Below are 25,054 nucleotides of genomic sequence, written 5' to 3'. Positions count from 1 at the left end.
GGTATTGTTTCTCCATTTATTCTTTCTTGCTAGTGCCTAGTTTTTATAGTTCCATAAAGAAAGCTAACAGCGTAGCTGTCTGCTATGAAAAATTATATTAAGGGAGAGCTGCTCAAATTGATAGCTGTTTTCTCTCTCTAATAACTTTATTTTTTGAGGTGAAACTATGTGATACAGCACTCCATAATATGGAATTGTAGTTCAACTTTTAAAATAAAAATGTGGATAGTTGTATGAAACTTTCTTCAAATTATCCAGTGATCCATCTTTAGTCCAGATAAATTCAGGTACATTCTGGAAAAGTTGTAGAGAATTAGTTAACTGTGCCCAAATAGAGTTCCTCAAGGCTGAAGCAGCTATGTTAGAGTAAATGTAACATACCTACTTTCTGCCCATTCTCTAGATTCTTGGTTGAGGGAAATTAGCTGAAGAAGAAAGGTGTGGTTGATTCAAAGCTGTAGTGGCTGGGGACCAAAGAGGATTGAATAGGCAGAGGAATCTAAAGCTTCAGAAGAACATAGTGGGAATATAAAACATGCCTCCCCTGACATGCATCTTCTCTTCACATCAAAATTATAGTGAAACAAAACAAGTATTACTGCAATAAGGCTGAAGGATGAGGGCCATTCTGGTAGGGCTTTAGGGAATAAAGTTATGCAGGAAGCAGAAATCTCTTGAGGGCAACATAGATGGAAAACAAACATTGCTGCTGATTCTCACAACTTTAAGTGAAATTTTATCAAATGATAAAATACCAGCTGTTTTTTTGCCAGCAAATCTGGAATTAACAGGATTTAACTGGGATTAACTGGGATTTAGCAATATTTCCACATAAATTTAGCAAGTGCTTGGAAATAGGAGGAATTTGAAAGAAGAAAAATGGGTCTACCCTTATCTCTAACTTCTTTGATACCCATCAATACTCTAGCATTGGTACATGGTCCTGGCTTCTAGTTACTCTGCTCTCCTTCAGTCACTGTAATGCTCCCAGGGCAGAATAATCACTGAATTAAAAATTATGTACTTATATTTAGATTGTTGACGTGTTTGTTGTTTTATTTAAGTATTTAGGGAAGAAAAAAACCAAAAAAAAAAAACCCAAACCAAACCAGCCACCCAAAAGCCAAAATGTTGGTCACTGAAAAAGAGTAGTTAGTGTTTTATTTATTCAGTGCGATTACTCGAAGTGAATCAAAATACCATCAGCATCAAACCCAGAAAGTTCCGATTTAATGTTAATTTAATCTGAAGTCAAAGTGAAGAATAAATTTGAGGTTGACAGACAATAAAGTACTGAATTAAAAGGTGAGGTATGGAAATTACCTTTTAGATAATCCAGGGAATCTTTTATGTCTCTAGTGTAGTATGAGAAAGAAATATAATACAGCTTTTTCTGTATGCTTTATACCATTGCTAGCGTTCATTTTAGTACTTATAACTGTACATATTATAATGGCTACATATTTCTTTCTTGTATTTTTTACTTGAATGCCTACTTTCTGTAATGTCCATTATGCTATTAATTGCATGTAACATAAAATCAAGAAGTGAAATTCAAAACTTAACATGTCAATTATGGCTTTGTCATTGACTTCAGAGGATTGACGTATTAAGTCTACAGTGTTCTTTATGATCTTCTTTAGAATCTTTGACATTGAAATGTCTGGGCTTAGATGTTCCAACTACCATGTACTTTTTAAGAATTTCTTGATGGATTTTATGGTCTGCTTATCTGTACGGCAATTGTGTATTCTAAGTATTCTAGCTAGTCAGATCTGAGCCTTTAATAAACTTTTTATAGTCTCTGGCCTTTAAGGTCATTAACAGTCATTTTATTCGCCTTTGAGTATTGTCTCTTGCTCTCTCTGAAGTACTTTTTTTTTTTTTTTTTTTTTTAATTTCTCCCTGCACAAAGTTGGAGAGGTCTCTTTTAAGAGTTGCCTATATTTTGGGTTTTGGATATGAAGTTGACATACAATTATAATTTTCTCTTTCCTTTCCCCCTCCCCCAATCCAATACCTTCCTTATATTTATTTATTACTAGATTTTTTTTTTTAGAAGTCAACTAGAACCCAGGAATGACGCAGATAGACTTTTTCATTCATGTTATACTACTGTAATTTGATCACCAGCTTGTCCCAGGTAACAATTGGCCACAATTTTAATTTTTATTATACCTTTGTTTCTGCTAGTAGTGTGTTGTCAATGAAGTTTGCTACTGTCTCATCAAATACATGGGGAATGGGACAAAATGGCTAATGCAACAATAACAAACAAACCAAAAAAAGGAGGTGGCAGTATTCTGTAGGAATCTATGATTCCCTAGGGCGAAGGAATCGGTTCATCCTCAAACAGAGGTAGCTTTGGACATAAACACAGAATTTATCACAGAGGTATCTATCTTGATCATTTGTTGGATTGAATCCACATTCTTATTAATTTTGTTTAAATTTGGAAAGCATCATGGTTTGTAAAATTCATAAACCAAGACAATAATCCAAATAAGAGATACAGATAATGTAAAATTGTATGTTTAAATAAATTACACAATGCTTTAAAACTAAGTTGTTTTAATGAAACCAAATATTCTACTAGATGTATATTCTTCTGCAGCTACTAATGATTTCTTCATGCTTTGTTTTTGAGTCAGTAAAGAAGGTTGCATTTTATATAAAGAGCTTGAAAATAGTAAGCGCTGATTAGCTAAAATATGTTTAACTGATTATGTTGTGTAAGGTAACAAATAGAGGAGGTCTGAGTCATCTTGGGGGTTTTTTGCGTATTAAACTATATTTTCTTATTAGTCCAGGCATCAAATCAGACAGTGTTTTTATTATGGGTCGTACTTAACATTTACTTCAGTCCCGAAGCATGTACTCAAAGATAAAAGCATTCTTACATGCTCCTGTAAAATATGACTCAACATTGGTAACCGGATAAGCAATTTTTCTGTTGGTTCTAAATATTTCTGTTTATGGTTTTTGCTGAAATTGGACTTAGTGCCCCAGCTGTTTAACTTGGAGGACTTTTGAACATTCTAAAGAGCTTTTAACTAAAGTGAATAATGGGAGATGCCAGCAAGGTAATACCTGGTAGAATGTTATAGAAAAGACATTTTAAAACTTAGCAAATGGTTTTGTGCTACCAGAATTTTTAAATTATCCCAAATACTGGTGTCTGTAAATTTTAATGTTTTAAAGATTTGTGCAAAAAAATATCATCCTGAATTAAAATCTAAAGACAATTCCATAAAGAGAAGAAGGATATAACTTATCGTTGAGTGTATTTGAGCATTTTCATTTATTTCTTGAACCAGTGTTGTTATTTCAGTTTGTATGTACAACTGTCTTCTTTTTTTTTTTTTTTTTCCAAAATACACATGAACCCCAGCTTTTGAGAATGTTTATATGAATGAGAAGTCCCATGGTGATATTAAGCTGTTTGTGTGATAGAGTTCTACAGAACAGTTCATTTTCTAAACCTAAATTAATAGAGTAACCTATTTTATTGGAGGTACAGTTATTATACAAAGCCCCACAGGGCTCGTTCATTAGCTGGGCCAGCTTATTGCTGGCTGACTAGCAAATAACTCAACTTTGAAAGATAGAATATGATGCTGAATAAGAAAAGAAGGAAGTATGTATATCCATAAAGTCTTTAAGTACCTACAATATATAATAGAACATGATTATGAAATATTTTATGCTTATAGGAAAAAAATAGATAAATTATAGAATAAAAGCCATGGAGATATAACTGCTGTCCCTCTGAAAATGGAGAATGGCTGTAACTAGTTTTTTCCTTATACTAGAAACATTGAGCAGTTGTGATATACATAAAATGTTACTTTCAATGGTGGCTAACATTGTTTTACCCCTGTATTCTCAGAGGAACCTCATCTCATCTTTCACTAAGTGGCATTAAAGCCATTACCCTCCCTCAATTATGCTTTTTTATTTTGTGAAGTGCTCACATTCTGGCTTGTCACTTCGTGTGATCAGGAAATGAGAAGTACCCTGACAACTGGCACAATTCAGCAAGAGTGCAAAGGTTACCACCTCCTACATCTATTCTCTTATAGGTCTTCCCCCCCTATATAATTTAATTGTCTGACTCTATACCCTTGGATGGGTGTTCTCCATAACACATTATATACTAAACATCTTGTGAATTCATACAGGGACAAGACCTGACTGTATGTATAAATCATCCTCCTCCTCTCCTTGCCTGCACAGCTGGAGGCCCTGTGGACTGTGCCTTCTCATAGCTTTGATACAGACATCGTCCCAGCCTGTTTGTATTTGACCTCAATGCAAGATTCATTCCCTACTCTTACATCTGCTATTTGCTAGAAAAATAGCTACACCACACTTAGGGGCAAGTATCTTTTTCCTATATTTTAGGGAAACAAGCAAACCAACCAAGCCAAACACAAAACCTGTTGTGGTCGGAATTGAGGCTAAATAAATCACACTAACTTTTCTGGATAAATATAGTGGTTAAGGTGGAAGGTTTTTTTATACATCAGGAATTCCAAAGACATGAAGACAGGCTGAGAGAGCTGGGGTTGTTCAGGCTGAAGAAGAGAAGGCTCCGTGGAGACCTCATAGCAGCCTTCCAATATCTGAAGGGAGCCTACAGGAGAGCCGGAGAGGGACTCTTTAGCAGGGAGTGTAGTGTTCAGACAAGGGGTAATGGTTTTAAACTGAAAGAAGGTAGATTTAGATTAGATATTAGGAAGAAATTCTTTACCGTGAGGGTGGTGAAGCACTGGAACAGGTTGCCCAGGGAAGTTGTGGATGCCCCATCCCTGGAAGTGTTCAAGACCAGGCTGGATGGGGCTTTGAGCAACCTGCTTTAGTGGAGGTGTCCCTGCCCATGGCAGGGGGGTTGGAAATAGGTGATCTTTAAGGTCCTTTCCAACTCAAAACATTCTATGATTCTATGAAGTATGTAGATAAAAATCTGATAGAACGAAGCGAGGGTATTGATAATCTTTAAAATATAACTGAAAATCACATGACACTAGGCTCTTTATTCTTTTGGAAATGAGCTTCCATCCTTTGTTTATAAAAATACTCATGCTTTAACAGTAACACTTCATAGACAAAACTATTTCCTTCATTTGAAGATACATATAAACATAGTAATATTTAGGAGAAGGTACCATCTGTTAGGTCATTCAAGTTGCTTTCTGTTTTCTTTACTGATCATAGCTGTATCTGAGTCTATTACATGTAAATGTGACTAAACCTCCAATCTTTTCCCCCATAAACTGCTAAGCGTAGTCTTAAGATCGTGCTGAAATTGGTTCATAGCTTTGTCTGCTATGTATCTTTAAGATTCTTTTTCTTGAATATACATATTGTGAAGACATATGGCATAGTCAATTGATTGTATTATTTATCACCCCAATCAACACTAGGAAATATATGTTCTTGATTAATAAGTTATTCATTTTTATTTTCCTGCTTGCTGCTTTTTGAGTGCTTTTTCTCCTTATGATTTAGGTTATAATGTTCAAGATAAATGATTATACTATTGCTGGTTCCTTGTACTTTGTGAGCAAAAGTTGTACAAATGTATAACCGTATCTTTTCCTAGCCCTTTGAATAAGCAAGACCTGCAGTGGGGACACTATCAAGGCAATTTCACAACCAAATTAGATATGTAATGTTTACAGTAACATACATATAAATTGTGCTTACCTTCGTGTCTTATAGTGGGATTATACAGATTTTTCCCCATTATCTTGCAAAATGCCAGTATGTCAATATATGTTGGTGAATGTTTGTCACTTTTGACATAGCATATTCAAATATCAAACAGCCAGCTTTGTTCTTTTTGAATTACATACTAAAACTCTCTTTCTTTTCACATACTAGTATTTAGTTAATCCAGTATGCTTTGTTGCAAAAAATAGCAGGTAATGAATTCAAATGCAATTTTACTAATGACAAAAAAAATTCTAGTTGTCTGTTGTATTTCTATTGATATGGTCAGTGAAACAAAAAATGGGCATTACTCTAAAATACTGTTAAAGTTAAGAGTGATTGATCTTTGCCGGGTATTTCTGTTAAGTACAATAGATTTTGAATCTCTGGTGAAGTGATGGTAAGTCTTCAGTATTGTACTTTTCCACTGTACGAGAGTGATCTCCTTCTTTTTGAAATTGTTTTCCCTTATAAGAATCACATTCTTATCTTTTATTTTGCCTTGAGTTATAGGAGTGAAATGATAGACAAGTTACCTCTTCAAGCCCTAACTCCAGTGCCACTGTGTCAAAATGCATTTATGTAGCAAGTGACCATTCATTTTCCCCAAGGCCCACTTAGTCACCTCCAGAACGTGCCTGTCCTTCACAAAGACAGAGGACAAGTGAAAAAGAACATTCCTATCTTGGTATCCCTATACTGATAGCTACTGTAGCTTTGGGCTCTCCCTTCAGTGCATCACTGATTGGAAATCTACAGAAATATTCAGTGAGATACATGAAAATAACAAAAGGATAATTTAAACAAAAATGAGATACTTACCTTAATTTTCTTTCTGTTTTTCTTTTATTTTTTCCCATAATTTGGTACGTTTTCTAGATATTTCTTGTTATATATTTAGATATTTATTGCTAGGAAGTATGTTGGCAATTACAAGCTCTGTTCAGTGTACTGCAACCACAAACATTAATTTTGTATGACCAAGTTTCCAAAATAATGAGTATCCTAATAGTCTCAAAAGGAGTTAGTCTTTAAAAAAAGTGCGATTTCTAACATCACCAGAAATCATGTCTCCTTTTACTGTTAATGCCCTTCTATGTGAAACAATTTCTGAAAGCAAAAATGGATTTATTGTTTTCTTTTTTCCTTCTCAAAAGCCTTAAACTTCAAAAGGTCATGCCTAATTCATTGTTAACACATTTAACAAACTGTATTTATGCTTAGAAGTGCTTCTCTTTTTTTATATAGGACTACAAAGAAAGGACTATCTAACAGAAATATTAGCATAAGTGCTTTTTTTTCTTGGGCACAAATAGCAATACTTATTTTTTGGATCAGATTTATAAGTCAGTGTTAATGACCACAGAAAAAGAAAAATCCATCCTAACGATCTCTTATGTAGCCAACATTAACTGCAAATTTCAAGGAGAGTAAATCATAAAAGAGAACATAAAATGTAAAAACACAAAGTAACCAAAATATAAAATAAAATTAAAAAATAAAACTTGCTTAAGCAATAAGATTACTTTTGACTTTTCAAAGGTAGTGATAGTGTATAACAAACTTCTTCCAAATGCTTGTGCTATGCAATATTCTGTAGAAATACTGTTTCCGCTAAAATGTACTCTATAACAACTTCTGCTGTGAATTGCAACTTTGTTATACTTGTGCATTATATGAAAGAATGTATTATAATTAGTGACATTTTAAGTCAGACTAAAACAAAGTAGGGTACTCTTTCGTGCAGCTGCTTTGGTAGGAATTCTAGCTATGTTCCAGGAGGGTAGCCCATAATAACTTTTATTTCTCTTCACTATTTCGTGACTCATACTGAAGTTTTCAATTTTTTTACTACTTTTTAAAAAGTTTTAATTATGGCATCACTCTTTGACCTGTTTGAAAACTTACTGTTTCTTTTACTAATCTTAAAAAACCATAAAATCATTTATATTTATCATAAATTAATTATTTACAATGAGGGCCTAGTGCAAGTTTATCAAGAAATGAGACTTTGTCAGGCTCTGAACCTAACTTCTTAGGCATTGTTGAAACAAATATGCAATGCAGGGAAGCTGAAACAAGAATGCTAGAGCTAGCAGTAAAAAATGTGAATATCATTTGCCCCGTTAGCGATTTTAAACAAAGATGAAATGGTGATCTTTCCTAAAACTGTATTATTTAAAATGTGATTATCTGAAAAAAGCCCAGTAAGCAGTAGTTGAGTTATTTTTTTTTTCTTGCCTGTTTTAAAGGAAGTTCGTTGACATTCTTTAAACAAATCTAAAAGCTGTTTGCGCATCAGTCCAAAAAAAACCAAAACAAACCCCAAAACTATCATTTCTGCTTCTAAGGAGAACTAAGTAATGACAAAAATATTCTTTTTCAAACTCAGAAAAGACCTGATGCTAACATGAAATTTACAGAGTATAAAAGTGTTGTAAGCAAAACATGTAGGCAAGATTAAAGTAATAAAGGAAAGATTTGATATAAATGTAAATGAACATGAATGGGGTTTAGGGATGGTTTATTTAATTTAAAACTGTCATTCAAATAACATCTTGTTCAACTTAATTCCATTTATGAAAGCAAATGAAATACAAGCTTATGGATGTAATCTCTCAAATACAGCAATCACATAGCAAAAAGGAAAATAGTAAGTTTTTTTTTTTTCCAACTAACTCCTGTCAATAATTATACGCTGCCTAAGAATATTTTGAATTCAGAATCAGTTCCTTTAAGTCTTCCTAAGAGGGATGTTTGTTAGAAGACAAGATGAGCAAGCTCATTGTATCAGCTTTGCTCAGCTATATATCTTTTTTAATTTGACAAAAAGCATGGAAACTCTATTTCGGATAAAATAATAATTAGAGAAAGCCATTGTCCCACTAGGTACATCAGAATCATAGCCCCCAAAAAAGAATAAGTAGGCATGAATACATTTACTGTCTAGCATATATTCTATGAGGATTACATTAAGTTACTTGATGTAATCACTTGTTGGACAACTGCTTTATAGAATACATCTGTTTTCCCAAGTGAAATGTGAAGCAAGTGCTTAGAATATTATTAGTCTACCAGGACAGCCTAGGAAAACTTTTTATTTCCTCAGTAGTTAAAGACTGAGTAGTTCTGTGGGTTTGATATTACCAGTCTCATCAAAGTCAAAGATGGGAGGAGTGAGTTTATGTCTTCTTGAGGATATCTTAGGTTGTTTCTTCTGGACAGCTTTAACTTTTATTGGAGGTCTGTGTTCTGAGGAGAGTTTGAACCTTTTTTTAATCTTTTTTAAAAAATTATTAATTATATTATGCTTCTTCTAGAACTGTTTGAACAAATAAATACAAATAATACAAGTAAAGCTGTAAGAAATCTTGATGTTTGTTGTGCTTTTTTTTAGATGGTTTTGTTTTGGTGGTTTTGATTTTGCTTTAATCAAACAGAATTATAAAACCTTTCAAATCTCTGTGAAGCCTTTTTTTAAGTAATTTTCAACGCTTTTTCATTTTCTTGTTGAAATGGAATGTTCTTTATTTGCAAATATTTGCTTTATTTGCTTAATTTGCTTTATTTGTCACATTTCAATTGCAGTCAGAGCATTAATAGCTGAAAGCTTTGAGAAATGAGGTGTATCCAGCTGAAAATATGACCCTAGAAAAAATATTTGAGTGAATATGAAACACTTGCTGTTTGTTTCTTTTTTTCCACATAGTCAAAAAAAAGTGGCAGCAAGACCTTTAAAGAGAAATTTTCAAACTATCGTTTAGGGGTATTTGTTGCTATTATTATTAGACATAATAAATTAATTTCTGTCCTTTTCATAGTTAGGATCTCTCATGAAAGAAGTTTGTGATAGTTGGGATAGACAGGGAAAAAAATATTTTGTACTGAATTTCCATTACCTATGTACGATATTTCCTGTATTTGTAGATGATTAATGCATTCCTAAGTTTCATATCTATAGCACAACATTTTCTTTAAAAGTTTCTTAGACATGACAGACTGCATTCACAGGTGCTAAGAGAGCTGATGAATCTCCTTGCAAGGCCACTTTCCATCATCTTTGACAGTTTGTCAAGCTTAGGAGAGACCCCCAAAGACTGGAAAAGTGTTGCATGATCTTCAACAAAGACAAAACCTTGACCTGTGCAACTCCAGGCTGGCCTTTATTTCAGTTCCTCAGGAAATCACGGGTCAAGTCCTCTTGAAAGCCATTTCCTGGCACAAGAAGAAGTTGATTTGGAACAGCTAGCAAGAGTCTATCACGGGTAAATCACACCTGTCTGAACTGATTGCTCTTTTATAATAAATCACTACATCTCTGGATAAGGGGAGAGCAGTGGATGTTGCCTACCTCAACCTTATCAAGGTTCTTCTCTCTGTCCATTCATCCAGAGTTGGACATATGAATATAATGTCCTGACTTGGATGCAAGAATATTGTAGGAGATAACCGGATGGGTGAAAAAAAAAAAGAAAACAAAAAATATGAAGAAAACAAGCCAACCCAAAAAACCCAAACAAAACCACTCCCATAAAAAACACATTGGATGATAGGACAGGGGGTAGTGGTTAATGGACCATACTGTACCAGAGGACAAGGGCAAGAGGAGTACCACAGGAGTCTACTCTGGGAGATTCCATTTTGTCATTGACTGTGAAAAGGCTATGAAGTGCACTCTTATCAGGTTTACAGATGACATTAAATTGGGAGAAACAGTCAAATATGCTCAAGAACAGTGCTACTATCCAGAGGGACCTCTACAGGCCAGAGGAATGGGCCTACAGGAGCTCTGTGAAGCACAAAAAGGGCAAGTGCTATGTTCTATACCTGGGAATTTATAACTCCTGCACACAGTAGAGGCTGGGAAGTGGCTCTCCAGAAAAGGCATTGGTGCCCTGGAGGACAGCAAGCTGAGTGTAAACCAGCAGCATGCCTTGGCAACAGAGAAGGTCAAAAGCATCCTGGGCTGGATTAACAGGAGCACAGATTGATGGAAGTGATTATTCTCCTTTACTTGGCTCTCCTTAGACTCCATCTACAATATTGCATCCAGTTTTGAGAAACTGATTAAGTCAAGTGAGTTCAGTGACGGGCCACCGAGGTGGTCAGGGGTTTCAGCACTTGCCCTGTAAGAAGAGCCTGAGGGAGCTGGGCTATTTCAGCCTGTAGAAGTAGGGTCTAATATCAGCCAGCCAGTAACTCTGAGGAGTTTATTGAGAAGACAAGGGCATGGAGGATTAGGAAACAATGGGCATAAGTTAGAACAAGAGAAGTTCAGAATAGATATAAGAAAAAAACTTTTTCCCACACAGACAGCCAAGCCATGGAACAGGTTGTCCAGACCAGTCTCCATCCTAGGATGTTTTCAAGAGTCAACCGGATAAAGCCCTGAGCAACCTGGTTTGACCTTATAGTTGAACCTGCTTTGAGCAGGAGCCTGTACTAGAGACCTCCAGAGATCCCTTCTGGGGGACGCTAGGGAATAGATCAGGAAAGCCAAGACACAGCTGGAGCTGAACTTGGCTAGGAACATGAAAAATAACAAGTATTTCTTCAGGTGCACAGGACAACAAAATAAGATGAAAGAAACTGTACCCTCCCTGATGAGCGAAACAGATCTGGCTACAATTGACATGGAGAAGGATGAGGTACTCAACAATGTTTTTGCCTCAGTCATCACCAGCAGGTGCTCTAGACACACAGCCCAACTCACAGAATCCAAAGAATCTCCAATCCACAGAATGTCCACTGGGAGAATGAAGTGCTGTCCACTGTAAGAGATCAGGCAGGTTCAAGACCATCTAAGGAACCTGCATATGCACAAGTCCATGGGACCTGATGACATACATCCAAGGGTCCTGAGGGAACTGGCAGATGAAGTTGCTAAGCCACTATTCATCATATTTGAGTAGTTGTGGCAGTATGGTGGAGTTCCCACTGACTGGAAAAGGGAAAACAGAACCTCCATTGTTAAAAAGAGAATAAAGGAAGACACGGAAAGACACCTCTGTGCCCAGCAAGGTCGTGGAGCAGATCCTCTTGGAAACTATGCTAAGGCACATGGAAAATAAGGAGGTGATCAGTGACAGCCATCATGGCTTCACTAAAGGCAAATCACACCTGACAAATTTGGTGGCCTTCTATAATGGGGTTACAGCATTGGTGGATAAGGGAAGAGCAAATGACACCATCTACCTGGACATGAGCAAGGCATTTGACACTGTCCCACACAACATCCTTGTCTCTAAACTGGGGAGACGTGGATTTGACAGATGAAACTATTCAGTGGATAAAGAATTGGCTGGATGGTCATACTTAAAGAGTTGCAGTCAGTAGCTCAATGCTCAGGTGGAGACCAGTGACAAGTGGTGTTCCTCAGAGTTCCGTATTGGGACCAGTGTCGTCTTTGTCGAGGATACGGACAGTGGGACTGAGTGCATCCTCAGCAAATTTGCAGAAGACACCAAGCTGAGTGGTGTGGCTGATAATCTAGAAGGAAAGGTTGCCATCCAGGGGGACCTTGATGGGATAGAGAAGTGGGCCCATGTGAACCCCATGCAAGGTCCTGCACCTGTCTTGGGGCAATCTCAAACATGGATACAGGCTGGGCAAAGAGTGGCTTGATAGCACCACTGCGAAGAAGGACTTGGGGGTACTAGTGGATGAAAAACTGAATATGAGCCGGCAATGTGTGCTTACAGCCCAGAAAGACAATTGCATCCTGGGTTGCATCAAAAGAAGCATGGCCAGCAGGTCAACAGACATAATTCTGCCCCTCTACTCAGCTCTTCTAACACCCCACCTGGAGTACTGTGTTCAGCTCTGGGGCCCCGAGCATAAGAAAGACCTGTTGGAATGGATCCAGTGTAGGGCCACAAAGATGATCAGAGTGCTGGAGCACCTCTCCTATGAAGACAGGCTGAGAAAGTTGGGGTTGTTCAGCCTGGAGAACAGAAGGCTCCATGGAGACTTTATAGCAACCTTCCAGTACCTAAAGTCTACAGAAAAGATGAGGGGGGACTCTTTATGAGGGAGTGTGGTAATAGGAAAAGGGCTAACAGTTTTAAACTGAAAGAAGGTAGATTTAGATTCAATATTAGGAAGAAATTCTTTACTGTGAGGGTGGTGAGACGCTGGTACAGGTTGCCAAGAGAAGTTGTGGATGCCCCTCCCTGGAAGTGTTCAAGGCCAGGCTGGATGGGACTTTGAGCAACCTGCTCTAGTGGGAGGTGTCCCTGCCCATGGCAGGGGTGGTGGACGTAGATGATCTTCAAGGTCCCTTCCAACTCAAACAATTCTATGATTCCATCTTCAGTTGCCCTATGAGCTTGTGAAATGCATATGGGTGTGAAATGCTTTTTAGAAGATCCCACCATGCTTGTGACTACCAGTGAAAGTTTAGTTTAGGTAATCTGAGAGAATGTCATAGCTGTAACAATCGTAGAAAAAAAGAGAGAAACATTCAGATATCTTGCGGTTAAGTCTACTGAGTTAAAATGCTATTTGAGTATAGAGAAGCTATTTTTGCATGTGTGTACATAATGTGTGTGTATATAAACATGTATATATGTGTATATACTTATGTATAGCCTCCTTTTGACTTTGGGTAATTCTTTTTGTATCACTACTCCCTTTTTTTTTTTTGCGTTGTCATTAACTCATAAATTTAAACTGTATTGGAAAATGGACAGTGTTTACACAGTGGGATGCTGGTCTCTATAGCTAGTTTTAAGCACTCAAGTACTACAAGTGAATTTTTACATAACGTTATTGCCTAAAATTTAACAAAATAAAATGAAGTAGGAATAATGTTCCTCATATCCTTTTAATTTCAAGTAGTCTATTAAGACAAAGAGCTCTGATTTTTCTAAGAACCTTACTCAGAATTTCCTCCGTGAGAAGATGAAGTATAGAGTAAGAGTGGTGTTTCAGCAACTGTTGTTATGTAGATGATTTTCATTTGCTTATAATAATGTATAGTTATTTTCTAGATTTGAGCATATGTGCATGGGAAGTTTGTTTTATTTTTCTAGAAATAAATTCAGTATTTATTTCAACAGAAATTGAAAAGGAAAGCTGTGGAGATCCTGGAACACCGTTGTATGGTATGAGAGAAGGGGATGGTTTTTCCAACCGTGATGTTTTAAAGTTTGAGTGTCAGTTTGGATTTGAGTTAATTGGAGAGAAATCTATCATTTGCCAAGAAAACAACCAGTGGTCTGCAAACATACCAATCTGTATTTGTATGTACCAAATCTTTTTTTCTTATTATTTTTAATGCATAACATTATGATAAGTTTTTCCTTATATGTAGCAATTTGTGTGACTGATTACAGAGTTAGCACAATGCAATTAATTCTGCTGACAGGATGCATTTGCTTTTGTTCAGTGGTGAGTTTACCTAATGATTATGCTTAAGACAGGTTCTAGAACTGCTAAAATATTTTTTTTCTTTTACTAGTAACTATTAAAGCAGTTGTCTTTATGTGATTTTATATAATGTTTTATTATTGGCTTTTTTGTAGGATTCTGTAGACTTTATATGTATGATACTTTTTTTTTTTTTTATAGCTATTCTTATAAGTCAATATATTTCCTTTGATTAGAAGTTGCTGAATTGTAATCAAGGGTTTAAATTATTTACATTTTTTGCCCATGTATTATATATTAGTATCTTTTAGCACTTAAAACTGTAAACGATCATAGACATTTATAGCTCTCTTCAAGTTACATTATACAGCAAAACAAAAACCAATATTGTGATACGTACTTGTGGCAACACCTTTCATAACATTTCCACTAAAATAGTACAGATCAAATATATTCGGAGTGCAATCAGTTGCTTTCATCCCTGCAACTCAATTTAATATGGCTTAACTGAAATGGCTGAATATAAAATATTATCCTGATAACAACAAAACACATCTGTTGTCTCTTTGAGGCTAGTTAATTTCTTGTACTTCTCCTGTGTGAACAACAAATGATAAGGGCACTATTGACTTTCTGCCTCTTTAATGTGCTCAGTGAGAGGTCTTCTCATCTAAAGAGTTCCCTAAAGGAAAAAATAAGAAGTGCCAAGTGATTAAAGATTGTGGAACATGGGTAAATTGTAAGGACTGCTGTGGGTTTCCAATGCAATGAGGATATTCTCTGTTATCTGGGGGCTCTGCTTGGGAGGTGGTTTTATTGAGGGGAAGGGATTCTGGTTTCACAGATCATAACAAATACTGAATTTATTCAGTTGAGGTAATCAGCAAGTTTAAGGATCTGTTACAAAAACTTACTAATAAAATAAATGCTTACTGAAATGTTTTATTCTATTATCTAATTTCTTTTTTTCTTTTTTTGGCAGTTCCTTGCCTTTCCAATTTCACTGCACCAATGGGAACAGTTCTTTCACCTGATTATCCGGAGGGATATGGGAATAATTTAAACTGTATCTGGACGATAATTTCAGACCCTGGGAGCCGAATCCACCTCTCTTTTAATGACTTTGACTTGGAATCTCAGTTTGACTTCCTTGCAGTTAAAGATGGTGACTCTCCGGATTCCCCCATAATAGGAACATTTACTGGTGCTGAAGTTCCATCCCATCTTACCAGTAATGGTCATATTTTGCGTCTGGAATTTCAAGCTGACCATTCAATGTCAGGACGTGGATTTAACATCACTTATAACAGTGAGTAATAGTATTGTTTTATGTATGTGTGTGTTTTATTTTCAACATACAGTTTAGGAGATAAGTATGTCAAAATGATTTTATGGTGATACACCTTCAAACAACACCTATATAGTTACAGATACCTAATTTAGATGTTTAGATTGTCTTTCAAATACAGTGTTAGGGCTGAAAATACGTGTATATTTACAGCATTAGAGATCGTTGTGATGGGAGTGCCTAGAAGACTGACAAATCAGGCCAGTTTCAAATTGTGAAACAGAAGTTTATTAAATTTGTTATCAGCACACTTTGTGCTGCTGGTTAAATCCTAAATAATGTTAATCATTAAGCATCATTACACATACAAAACTGTTACTCTTGAACACTCAAATGCTAGTTTAGCAGTGAATGTATATAATATCCTGGAGCTGATGACTGCAGTCCATGCTAGCTCCTAATCACAAGGGCTAACAGGGGCATCTGATAAGAGAAGTCAAGCCACAATAGGCTTGTCATCTTTTTCTCTGTTTTACCTTCCTTATGACTGATGATTTTAAGGTATTTTTCCCACTCCCAGAAAAGGAGGACTCCTGTTCTTTTGGTACTATTTACCTTCTTCTTTTCAGTTCTGCCAGGAGGACGTCTGGCCTATTTACAGTCCCTTGTGCTTATCTAGTCTTTTGTTTAGCAATTTTTTTCTACTTGGATGCCTTCTGTGTGCAACAACACCTGTCTGTCTTTACCCTTTTGATGATCAAATTGCTCACATGCTTATGTAAAATGTTTGTATGTTGTGCCTGGCTACACCATTACAATGTTAAAAAGAATGCTTACATACAGTTGCTAATCACTCTGGTTTGGTATGCTTGTATATAGGCTGGAGATAAATTCGTATTAATAATATCCTCATGAATATACTTTTACAGCTGTAACAGCCATGGGGAGAGAAATTTCTGGACTGCCTTTCAGAGCAACTGCAGTAAATAATAGTTGAGCTTCTGTCTTGAGTGTTCTGAATTATATCTACCTATTTATAGCTTTTGAAAGGGGAACCAGCATCTTCTGTCACCTTTTGTGCTTAGTTTATCTATTACACAGAAACAGAGAGTTTCCCATTAAAATGGAATTCTGTGTATTTCACTTGCTTCTTTTTTGTGGGAGGTGAAAAGGTGGAAACCAACCAAAAACATAAATAGCTTCACATTTACTACTTGGCACTACATTTACTGACAGCATAATAATTGAAGGTGACATTAACTATCTTCTCCAGTACTAAAAACCATTAGCACTTATTCACCTTACTTTTTGCTGGCAAAATTGTTACATTTCTTCTGAAGGACATATGAAGAACTGCCTATGTTGTATTGCTATCAAATTATTTGGCATTTATCCGACACCAAAGTCCAGGCAGCATATATTCCCAGCTAGAGCAGACATGATGATGCAATATGGAAGCCCACAGCACGAATAACACTGCAAAATATTGTGTGAGGCTTTCCCAGGAGCATATGCAAAATGAAAAATTAAATTTTGCCATCCAAGCAGTGAAGTAAGAAGGACTGGGTTTAACCAAATTGTTCCTTTTTGGGGAGTTGGAAGGAAACTGGAAGGAGAGGAAATGCCTGAATTATCAGGCTTGCTACTGTGTGTAGAGGATGGTAGGGAAAACAGAGTGGCTGTTGAGGGGATGATCATATCCTCAACCCAGAACTGCCCCAGTTCACACATTTGGATTTTTTTCTTTTTTTTTTTTTCCTGATGGTAGAGGTAGCAGAGTAATTTTGCATGCCAACAGGTGGACAAAATAGGCAAAAGGTGATGGACATTTGGATATTCCCAAAAGTCTGATGTCATGAGTAACTGATCCCATTCCCATCTTTTTCCCTAACACCTAAGAGTATGATAACTTCAGAGGTTTACCTGGAATATAAGTGAATCTTCAACTGCATGATTTGAAGGAGAGCAGTATATCCACATGTCCCCTTCCCAGAAGAATGTGTTACATGCTTGACTTCATGAAAAAAAAAATCCTTATTGTTGAAGAGGTTTTACTATTAATAAAGCAAAAAGGATCCATTAAACCAAAGAGGAAATAAGACTGAGTGAACTTGGTAATTGAGAGACCCAGACTCCACATTTTTTTCCAAAGAATGTTAATAATATTATTTTCATAGTATTGCAAGGTCTAAATTCCCCTGTGGCTCTCTACTTTTCTTACATCATAGTTCGCCTCTCCATCTGTTTTTTCTCTCTTTTTTGTTTTGTTTCATTTTAGGTTGTCAGTCTTTCAAAGAAGTATTTCTTAAGATTTCACTTGGACATTGCTGTCTGAATAGGAAAGAGATAAGCTGACACCAGATTACTGTGTAAACATTATTTTTTCTGATATAGTCTTATATTTCAGATCCCAGCCCTCTATCTTAGCTGCTTCATCCCCAGGTCATTTCTGACAAATGTAGAATGTAAGCATGAAGAAAATGTGGTGTCTTCTTACTGTTTTCTATAGCTACCAGCCATCATTGCAAACTAAACTTTGAGCTGTAGCTAGGTATCTTGGTACGGTAACTAAATATTGGAAAGTCTGGGGTTATTCAGTACTATTGAAATATAAAATCAGTTATAATGAAAATGAGATATTAAATACATGTTTCTTAACAGAAGATGTAATATTTGCTCTATATTTTCTTCTGTTTCATGTCCTTTTGACATTTATAAGAGCTCTGCTTGCCTCTTTAAGGTTTCGCTGTGGTGTGCTCAATGGTGTCAAGCTTAAATCCAGTGATGAGAAAAAAGAATAAATTATTGGAGAGTCTAAGGCAGTCTTCTTGGATAAAAATTAGGTGCTTATATAAATGGATATTCTCAAGTCATCCCATTTTGCAGAACTAGAACTAAACATACATCAGTTAATGTAGGATTTACAGTAAAAAGGAAAGGTGCAGATGACTAGCATGGAATAATCCTTATATTAAGTTTTTCTTTTGAAATATGATTCATCAAACACTGTCATAACTTCAGATTTAATATTTCAGTTCCATATAAATATACTAATCAGAATAAATTCTTGTCCTTTAAAAAATTTGCAGACTTCCTTGGGCATGTGGTAGTCTGATTGTGATATCTCTCAGTTATCAATTACTTCAAGTATGCACTGATAGTACCAAATGGTACAATTTTAATTTTTATAAAGAAGTAACAGTTCAATATTAACTTTTACCAGTTGTATAATGAAACACACTCACTCTGAAAAGAATTACTATAAAGAAGTGTTTTCTATATGTGAGCAGTTTAACACATTTATATTTTTATTTCTTTTTATGGTTGTGTTTATACTAGAATGGAGGTGTGTGTGTTAAACTCTGTAGTTAAAATCTACTTAAAAAAGCAAAAATAACTCCAGAAAATGAGTCTACTCTTTATTCAGTAAAGACAGCTGCAATCTGATAAATTGCAGAAGTAATCTTTCCATAGTAAATAGTTTAAGGCCAGAAAGAAGATGAAAAGGAATTAATATCATTTTTGCTCTGTCTTGGCATTCATAAACCCAAAGTTAATTAAAAATATCCATTTTTGCCAACACTCCTGGTTATATATCTCAAAATTCTCAGTCGATTTTTGCCCTCTTCAAGAGTAGAAACAGAATATTACAGAAAAGGTACAACATGATTAATCTTTTCTAAAAAAAATGTAGGCTACTAATGTAAATAACTTCATTAATGTTTTTTACATATGAGATGGAGAGGAATAAAGCTCCATAGTCCATCAATCCATACGCTGATTTTTAAATAGTATTTATCAGAAACTATTTTTTTCCATATTTATTTTTATTATGGCAACATACGTGGTCTCAGATAATTATTCTTATTCCAGTAAAAGTAACCATAAATTCCGCTTCTGTTGGAAGTAAACAAAAATTAGATTCCAAATGTCTTATCTTCGAGTTACTTCAGTAAGTCTGACAAAGATTTCTAATGAGTTAAATTTTGGGACAATCCCACATAAATCATAGAATCATAGAATGCTTTAGATTGGAAGGGACCTTAAAAATAATCTAGTACCAATAACTAAAGGAACATGAACTCAAAAGGCTGTGATTTTCAGCTTGGTCAGATCCTTGTATTGGTTTACTTATATCTGGCTATGCACTACTGTTGATGCAAAGTGTGGAATGAGGCAGGAGAGTGCTATACTGGGTACAGCAGAACACAGGAACGTAGCAACCTGAAACATTGGTTTGAGTTGCTATAGAACTGCATACTTACACCTGGCTCCTTCCTTCCAGTTTATAAACCAAACCCACAAGCCCTCAATAAAATTTCTGGTTTCAGTGAAGGTCATCCCTTAGTCTTCCCTCTAATAAGTTATATGCATTGAACTCCTCAATTCAGAGAAAGTATGAGCCTTTTATCATATTTGTGACTCCTTTATGAATGCTTCCTGCTGTATCTACATCTTTGTTCAAATATGGAGATCAGAACTAAACATAGTATCTGAACATAGTCACATAAATTGCAAACAATTGAGTCTCTCTGCTTCGGTCTGGATTTCCTAGGTTAGATGGACAAAATCCACACATTAATTACTATGCAACAGTTGGAGCCATGTGAAGGAGAATCATTGTTTATTGCCTGTAACAAAGGAGTTAATGCAAAGAAGAGAACAGTCACTAGTGATTATCTCTACCTCCCTTTTCCTCACTGGTAGAAGCAGGGGTTGTCAGTGGGTGGGAGGAAGTGTGTCAGCTCAGGCCATGAGAATTTGGTCCCAGGTGCCCCTGGAGGTCCTCCATGGGCAGGTATTCCAGAAGCCAGAGTCATGCCAACCTCCCATCAGGCTGAGGTGGATGAGTTTTTTTGAGGTGGAGAACATCTTCCAGATTGTTTGATTTGTGCTAGTTGGTGGGTTGCTTTGAGCTCTTGCTCCCTGGTCAGGGTGTAAGAGGTGCTGGGCAAATATTTTTGTATAAGTTCAGATTTCTGCCAGTTATTCAGGTTTTCTTGTTGCTGTTTTCATTACAGCTGTTTAATTATGTTTTATCTAGCAAAATTTACAACCCTATGAACTACATAACAGCATGACAAAGGTCAAACTGTGGACCTCTGACATGAGCTGAAATCACTCAAGTAATTAGGCTCAGTAGGCCAAGACAGTTACAATCCCAGATGCTGCTTTTATATCCAAAGACTGCTTTAGTATGTTTTATTGTTGTGATAGGGTAGGTCCATCATGGCATATTTTTGCTGGCACTCCCTCCTGCTAGACTTTTCCAGTCTCAGTACTTCCCAAGATAGAATTCTTCAAACTCATGTACTAGACAAAGTATGAGTTTGCATGTGTTGGTACTGAATAACCTACTAGTTGTTTGCGTAGCTTCTAGCAACCTTTCACAATGTTTTTATGGAGTATCTCTTTATTATTTTATATTCTCCTAACTTCTGTTTCTTCTTGTATATTTTTGTCTGAAATGGTTACATTTACTCTGAAGCCATTGCTAGACTTATCAGCTAAAAGTCTTTGTAGGGCAATCTACCAAAACAAGTAATCGTGCCAGTGGACCACTCCTTTCTGGCCCTATTTCCAAGGACCTTTCAGAGCAGACCAGATGAGTTATGGTTAGCTTCATTCCTGCCTTCCTATCTCTTGAGATCTCTGCTGTTCTTCCCCTTCATGTTTTTTGTCTGCAAAATGCAGGTTTTAACATCCTTCTGAGTTAATATCAGAACTGAAAGTACTTCACCATCACCCTGTGCTATGATTATGCTGCCTGGCTTTTTTCCAGATACTACTTAAAATACCACTAAAATGATGATAGTTGATGAGTATAAATGCCAGGAAAGCTGGATCTCCTCTTTACAAGTAATATTCCATAAAGAACTTTTCCATGGTTTCTTGATTTATTGATGATGGGTAGAATATTAATATTAACAATATACCCCTGAGTTCTTTTTCTTTTCAGTTTAAGGCTTGTATATAATATTACAGCTCCACCATGAAGATTTTCAGAAGTATAGGCAGACTGAATTTTTCTCATCAAGTGATGTTACTCAGCCAGGCTAGGCTAGGAGTGATTGCTGTTGTTGGGAACGGTTGTCTTTCACTCTCTTGCCTCCCATAGCCATCCTATACAGTACAATTGTTTCTGTAGCAGCAGCAGCCACAACTCACAGTTCCTGAACTGAAATGTAGAACAATGAACTGATTTTGCAGCCCTTAATAAACCTGTGTCGTCTACAAGCAAGCTATACCTGGAGTCAATGTTTATCTACATTTACAGACAACAATATTGAAAATCTATCTCTGTGTTGTCTGATGTTAGTAAGAAAAACACACTATCAATCCCCTCACTAAAAGTGATGACTCTGCATAAAGTGTAGAAAAATTTTTTGTAATCCCTATGAAAAAGTATGGGATTGTGACATTTTTAAATGTCATCCTCAAATGGTAGACAACTCTTCAATGAAAGCACTATTTTCATCCCTAATATATGCAGTATTTCCTAATTCAAAATGTCAATAAATGAATGCTTTCTCTTGTCTGTTATTATGATTCTTAATACTTCTGTAATGCAACGTCTGAGAAATCTTTCTGCTAAGTTAATGAAATAGTAATTTTTTTTTTTAAAGATTTCATGGGGCAGATTGGATATGTTTTGTCTAGCAGACACATCAGTAAAACTGCAGAAAAATACTGTGAATATTATCTTTTTAGGACATAGTCCTTTCTGATGTTTCCAAATGTAGGCATATTTATAAAGATATAATTTGCAGTCATCACATGTGAAGAAGGTGGATATTGTGCTTGTGATATTTGTTCTCACTGAAAAATCAACATTTTTTTAAAATTTAAGATTTATGTGCAGTATTATTAATAAAGAAAACATAAAAATATACTAATTAATGCATATCTTCTAACGATATTACAGTAAATATGACTTTGCTCACTTCTGGTAGGAAGATGATCTTGTTTTTTCTCCCAGTGTAAGGTGTATTCTGTAGTAAAAGAGATGGACTATCTTTGTTATAGTATCTACATATATGCAGGGAAAATACAATTTTTTACTTTGCCCATAAATAAACTTCAAATTTTGGAAGGATTTGTACATGCTAAGAATTTCTTTGACCTTAAATATAACAATATAGTTAAAATTCCAGGTTTTCTTTCCTTCATCAACATCACTCTTTTTGTAGCTGTTCGCGAGCCCTCAGCACAGGAAACGAAATAGGCCATGGCAATATTGGGCACACTGAGGTCAGTGTGGTTTGAATGGTTGTGATGGTGAATTGAAAATACAAAAGATGACTAAAGTTATTATATCATAGATCCTTCCCCTGCCCTTCTGGTGGATGCTTCTGTCCCACTGTAACATTGGATAGGATGGGCTGTTGGAAAGGAGAACTTAGTGATCACTGGTATCTGCCTGTGTCTAGCTGTCCAAACTAATATTCTTGTTTGTATAACTTTATCATATTTTAAGCCATTTTTTTGTACTAGTATACATTTTCTGCTGTTGATCAAGCTTTTGGTTTTTATCGTTTCCCAATATAAATAGTTTGCTCTTATTAGCAAAATAAAATCCTAAAAGCGTCAACTTACCTGCTAGAGTTATCACTCTATTCACGCCCCCCTCCCTCTCTCCCCTGCCCCCGCCCCCCCCCCCTTTTTTTTTCTTTTGAAAAGCATTTGGACATAACGAGTGCCCTGATCCTGGAGTTCCAATCAATGCTCGGCGTTTTGGTGATAACTTTCAGCTGGGAAGCTCTATTTCTGTTATATGTGAGGAAGGATTTATTAAAACACAAGGAACTGAAACAATTACTTGCATGCTAATGGATGGAAAAGTAATGTGGAGTGGACCTATTCCTAAGTGTGGAGGTATGTATAATATTTCCTTCTGATTCAGCAGAGTTTGATGTAATGTCTTTTAAGTAGTTTAGTTCAGGTTTTTTGCAAATGGATAGCACTAAGCTCCTGTAAAACCCAGTCCTTAATAAAAGACTCTGGAGAGGCATGAGCTTTTACTATAAACCTGTCTGCAAGAGTGAATTTTTCTCGTAACTGTTATAAGAACAGAAGAAAAACATGAAAAAATATTGTCATAAACATCAGTGATGCACACGCTGCTATATAACCTCAGTAATAATGAAGACTCCTCTAAGAAACTTATTAGGACTGGAACAGGAATAGTTTATACTGTTCATACTTTCAGATAACTCTTGGGCACTGGTGGAACAACCATTTCCCAAAGACATTTTAAGCTTGAAAGGATCTTTCCTTCCTTATTTTTCCCTCTTCTTTTTAAATCATGTATTTGTCCAATTTGAGAAACTGTTTAAAGCAATGAGCTTCAAGGCTAGCAATACACCAATAATATTCATTCCTTCATTTTTGAATTTCAGTCCAATCAATATCATGACTGGACTTGTTAATACCTTGGAGAAAGAAATAGCAGGGAAGAATAAAATAAGAAAACCCTTCTGTTTTCACTGAACCTTATTTTAGTATAATGAAGGTTTCTGTTCTTGAACTTCAATATTTAAAGCTCTTGCTCAACTTGTCTCTCAAGGTTCTTAAGCAGTCAAGAAATTTGGGTTTTTTGGTTTTGGTTTGTTGGTTGTTTCTGGATGTTTTTTTAATTATTTTCACCCAGTTTCATATAGAAGGTTTTCTTCAAAATACAGCTGTTGACTTCCTACTTCAGACAGATGAACAACTTAAAATAATTTGTGACATTTGCTGATACAACATTAGGTTAAAATCAAGATGTTGATCTCTTTTCAGGTTTTTTAGCTATGGTATTTAAAACCATGTGAGGGGTTTTATGTTTATGTTTCTTCTATCCACAGTAACATCTAGGCTGGGGAAGATTCTCTTACCAATTTATCTTCCTATTCATAGAAATTAAATACTTCCATACATACATAACACTGTGTTTTAGAGGTTGTGATATTTCCTTAGACTTGTTTGTACTAATAGATATAAAAATATAACCTTTGCTTCTTTAATTGTCTGTATTTTAAGATCTCTTCACCTAAAGGTAAAGTAAAATGAATTAAGCTGCTTGCAATGATTTTTTAAAAAAATATATTATTTAATCAATAATGATATAATCTGCACTGATCACAATATCATGGAGTTTGGGAACCTGCTGAAGCACATTGAAGGTTAGTACAAAGATGAAGGCTTTAGATTTCAGAAGAGCAAACTTGAGCTCATTCAGAGCTCAACTGGGAGGGATTCCGTGGGAAGTTTCCGTGGAGGATAAAGGAGCTAGAGAATGGTGAGAGTTCTTCAAGAATGCTCCCCTTGAAGCACAGAAACAGTTCATCCCCTTTAAAGGTAAGGGAAGTATACAAAGCAAGAGACCACCTTACCTGTGAGCTTCTGAGTCTTCTTAAAATGAAAAGAGAAGCATACCAGAAGTGGAAAAGCAGGTGAATACTTGAGAACTACAAGGGCATTGCCAGGGCATGCAGAGATGCAGTTAGAAAGCAAATGCTCATCTTGAATTGAAACTGGCCAGAGATGTCAAAAACTACAAGAAAGGATTCTTCAGGTGCGGAAACAGAAGGAAAATATTGGCCTGCTCTTCAAAAGGAGAGGTAAATTAGTCACTGACAGCACTGAAAAGGCAGAGGTTCCCAGTATTTTCTTCACCTTTGTCTTCAGCAGCACTGCTGG

General features: G+C 35.9%; 1 protein-coding gene across 3 annotated transcripts in view; it reads left to right on the top strand.

The window, feature by feature from the left end:
* CSMD3 (CUB and Sushi multiple domains 3) overlaps positions 1-25,054 on the top strand; it is a 654,503-nt gene that overhangs the window by 363,775 nt on the left and 265,674 nt on the right. For all 3 annotated transcript variants that reach the window (XM_074145167.1, XM_074145166.1, XM_074145165.1), the window contains 3 exons: positions 13,776-13,958; positions 15,068-15,394; positions 23,054-23,248. In XM_074145167.1, the coding sequence (XP_074001268.1) occupies positions 13,776-13,958; positions 15,068-15,394; positions 23,054-23,248 (705 nt within the window). The remainder of the gene's footprint in view (positions 1-13,775; positions 13,959-15,067; positions 15,395-23,053; positions 23,249-25,054) is intronic.

This window comes from Numenius arquata, chromosome 3 (assembly GCF_964106895.1).
Source record: "Numenius arquata chromosome 3, bNumArq3.hap1.1, whole genome shotgun sequence".
Taxonomy (NCBI): Eukaryota; Metazoa; Chordata; class Aves; order Charadriiformes; family Scolopacidae; genus Numenius; species Numenius arquata.
This window is presented reverse-complemented; position numbering and strand designations above follow the sequence as displayed.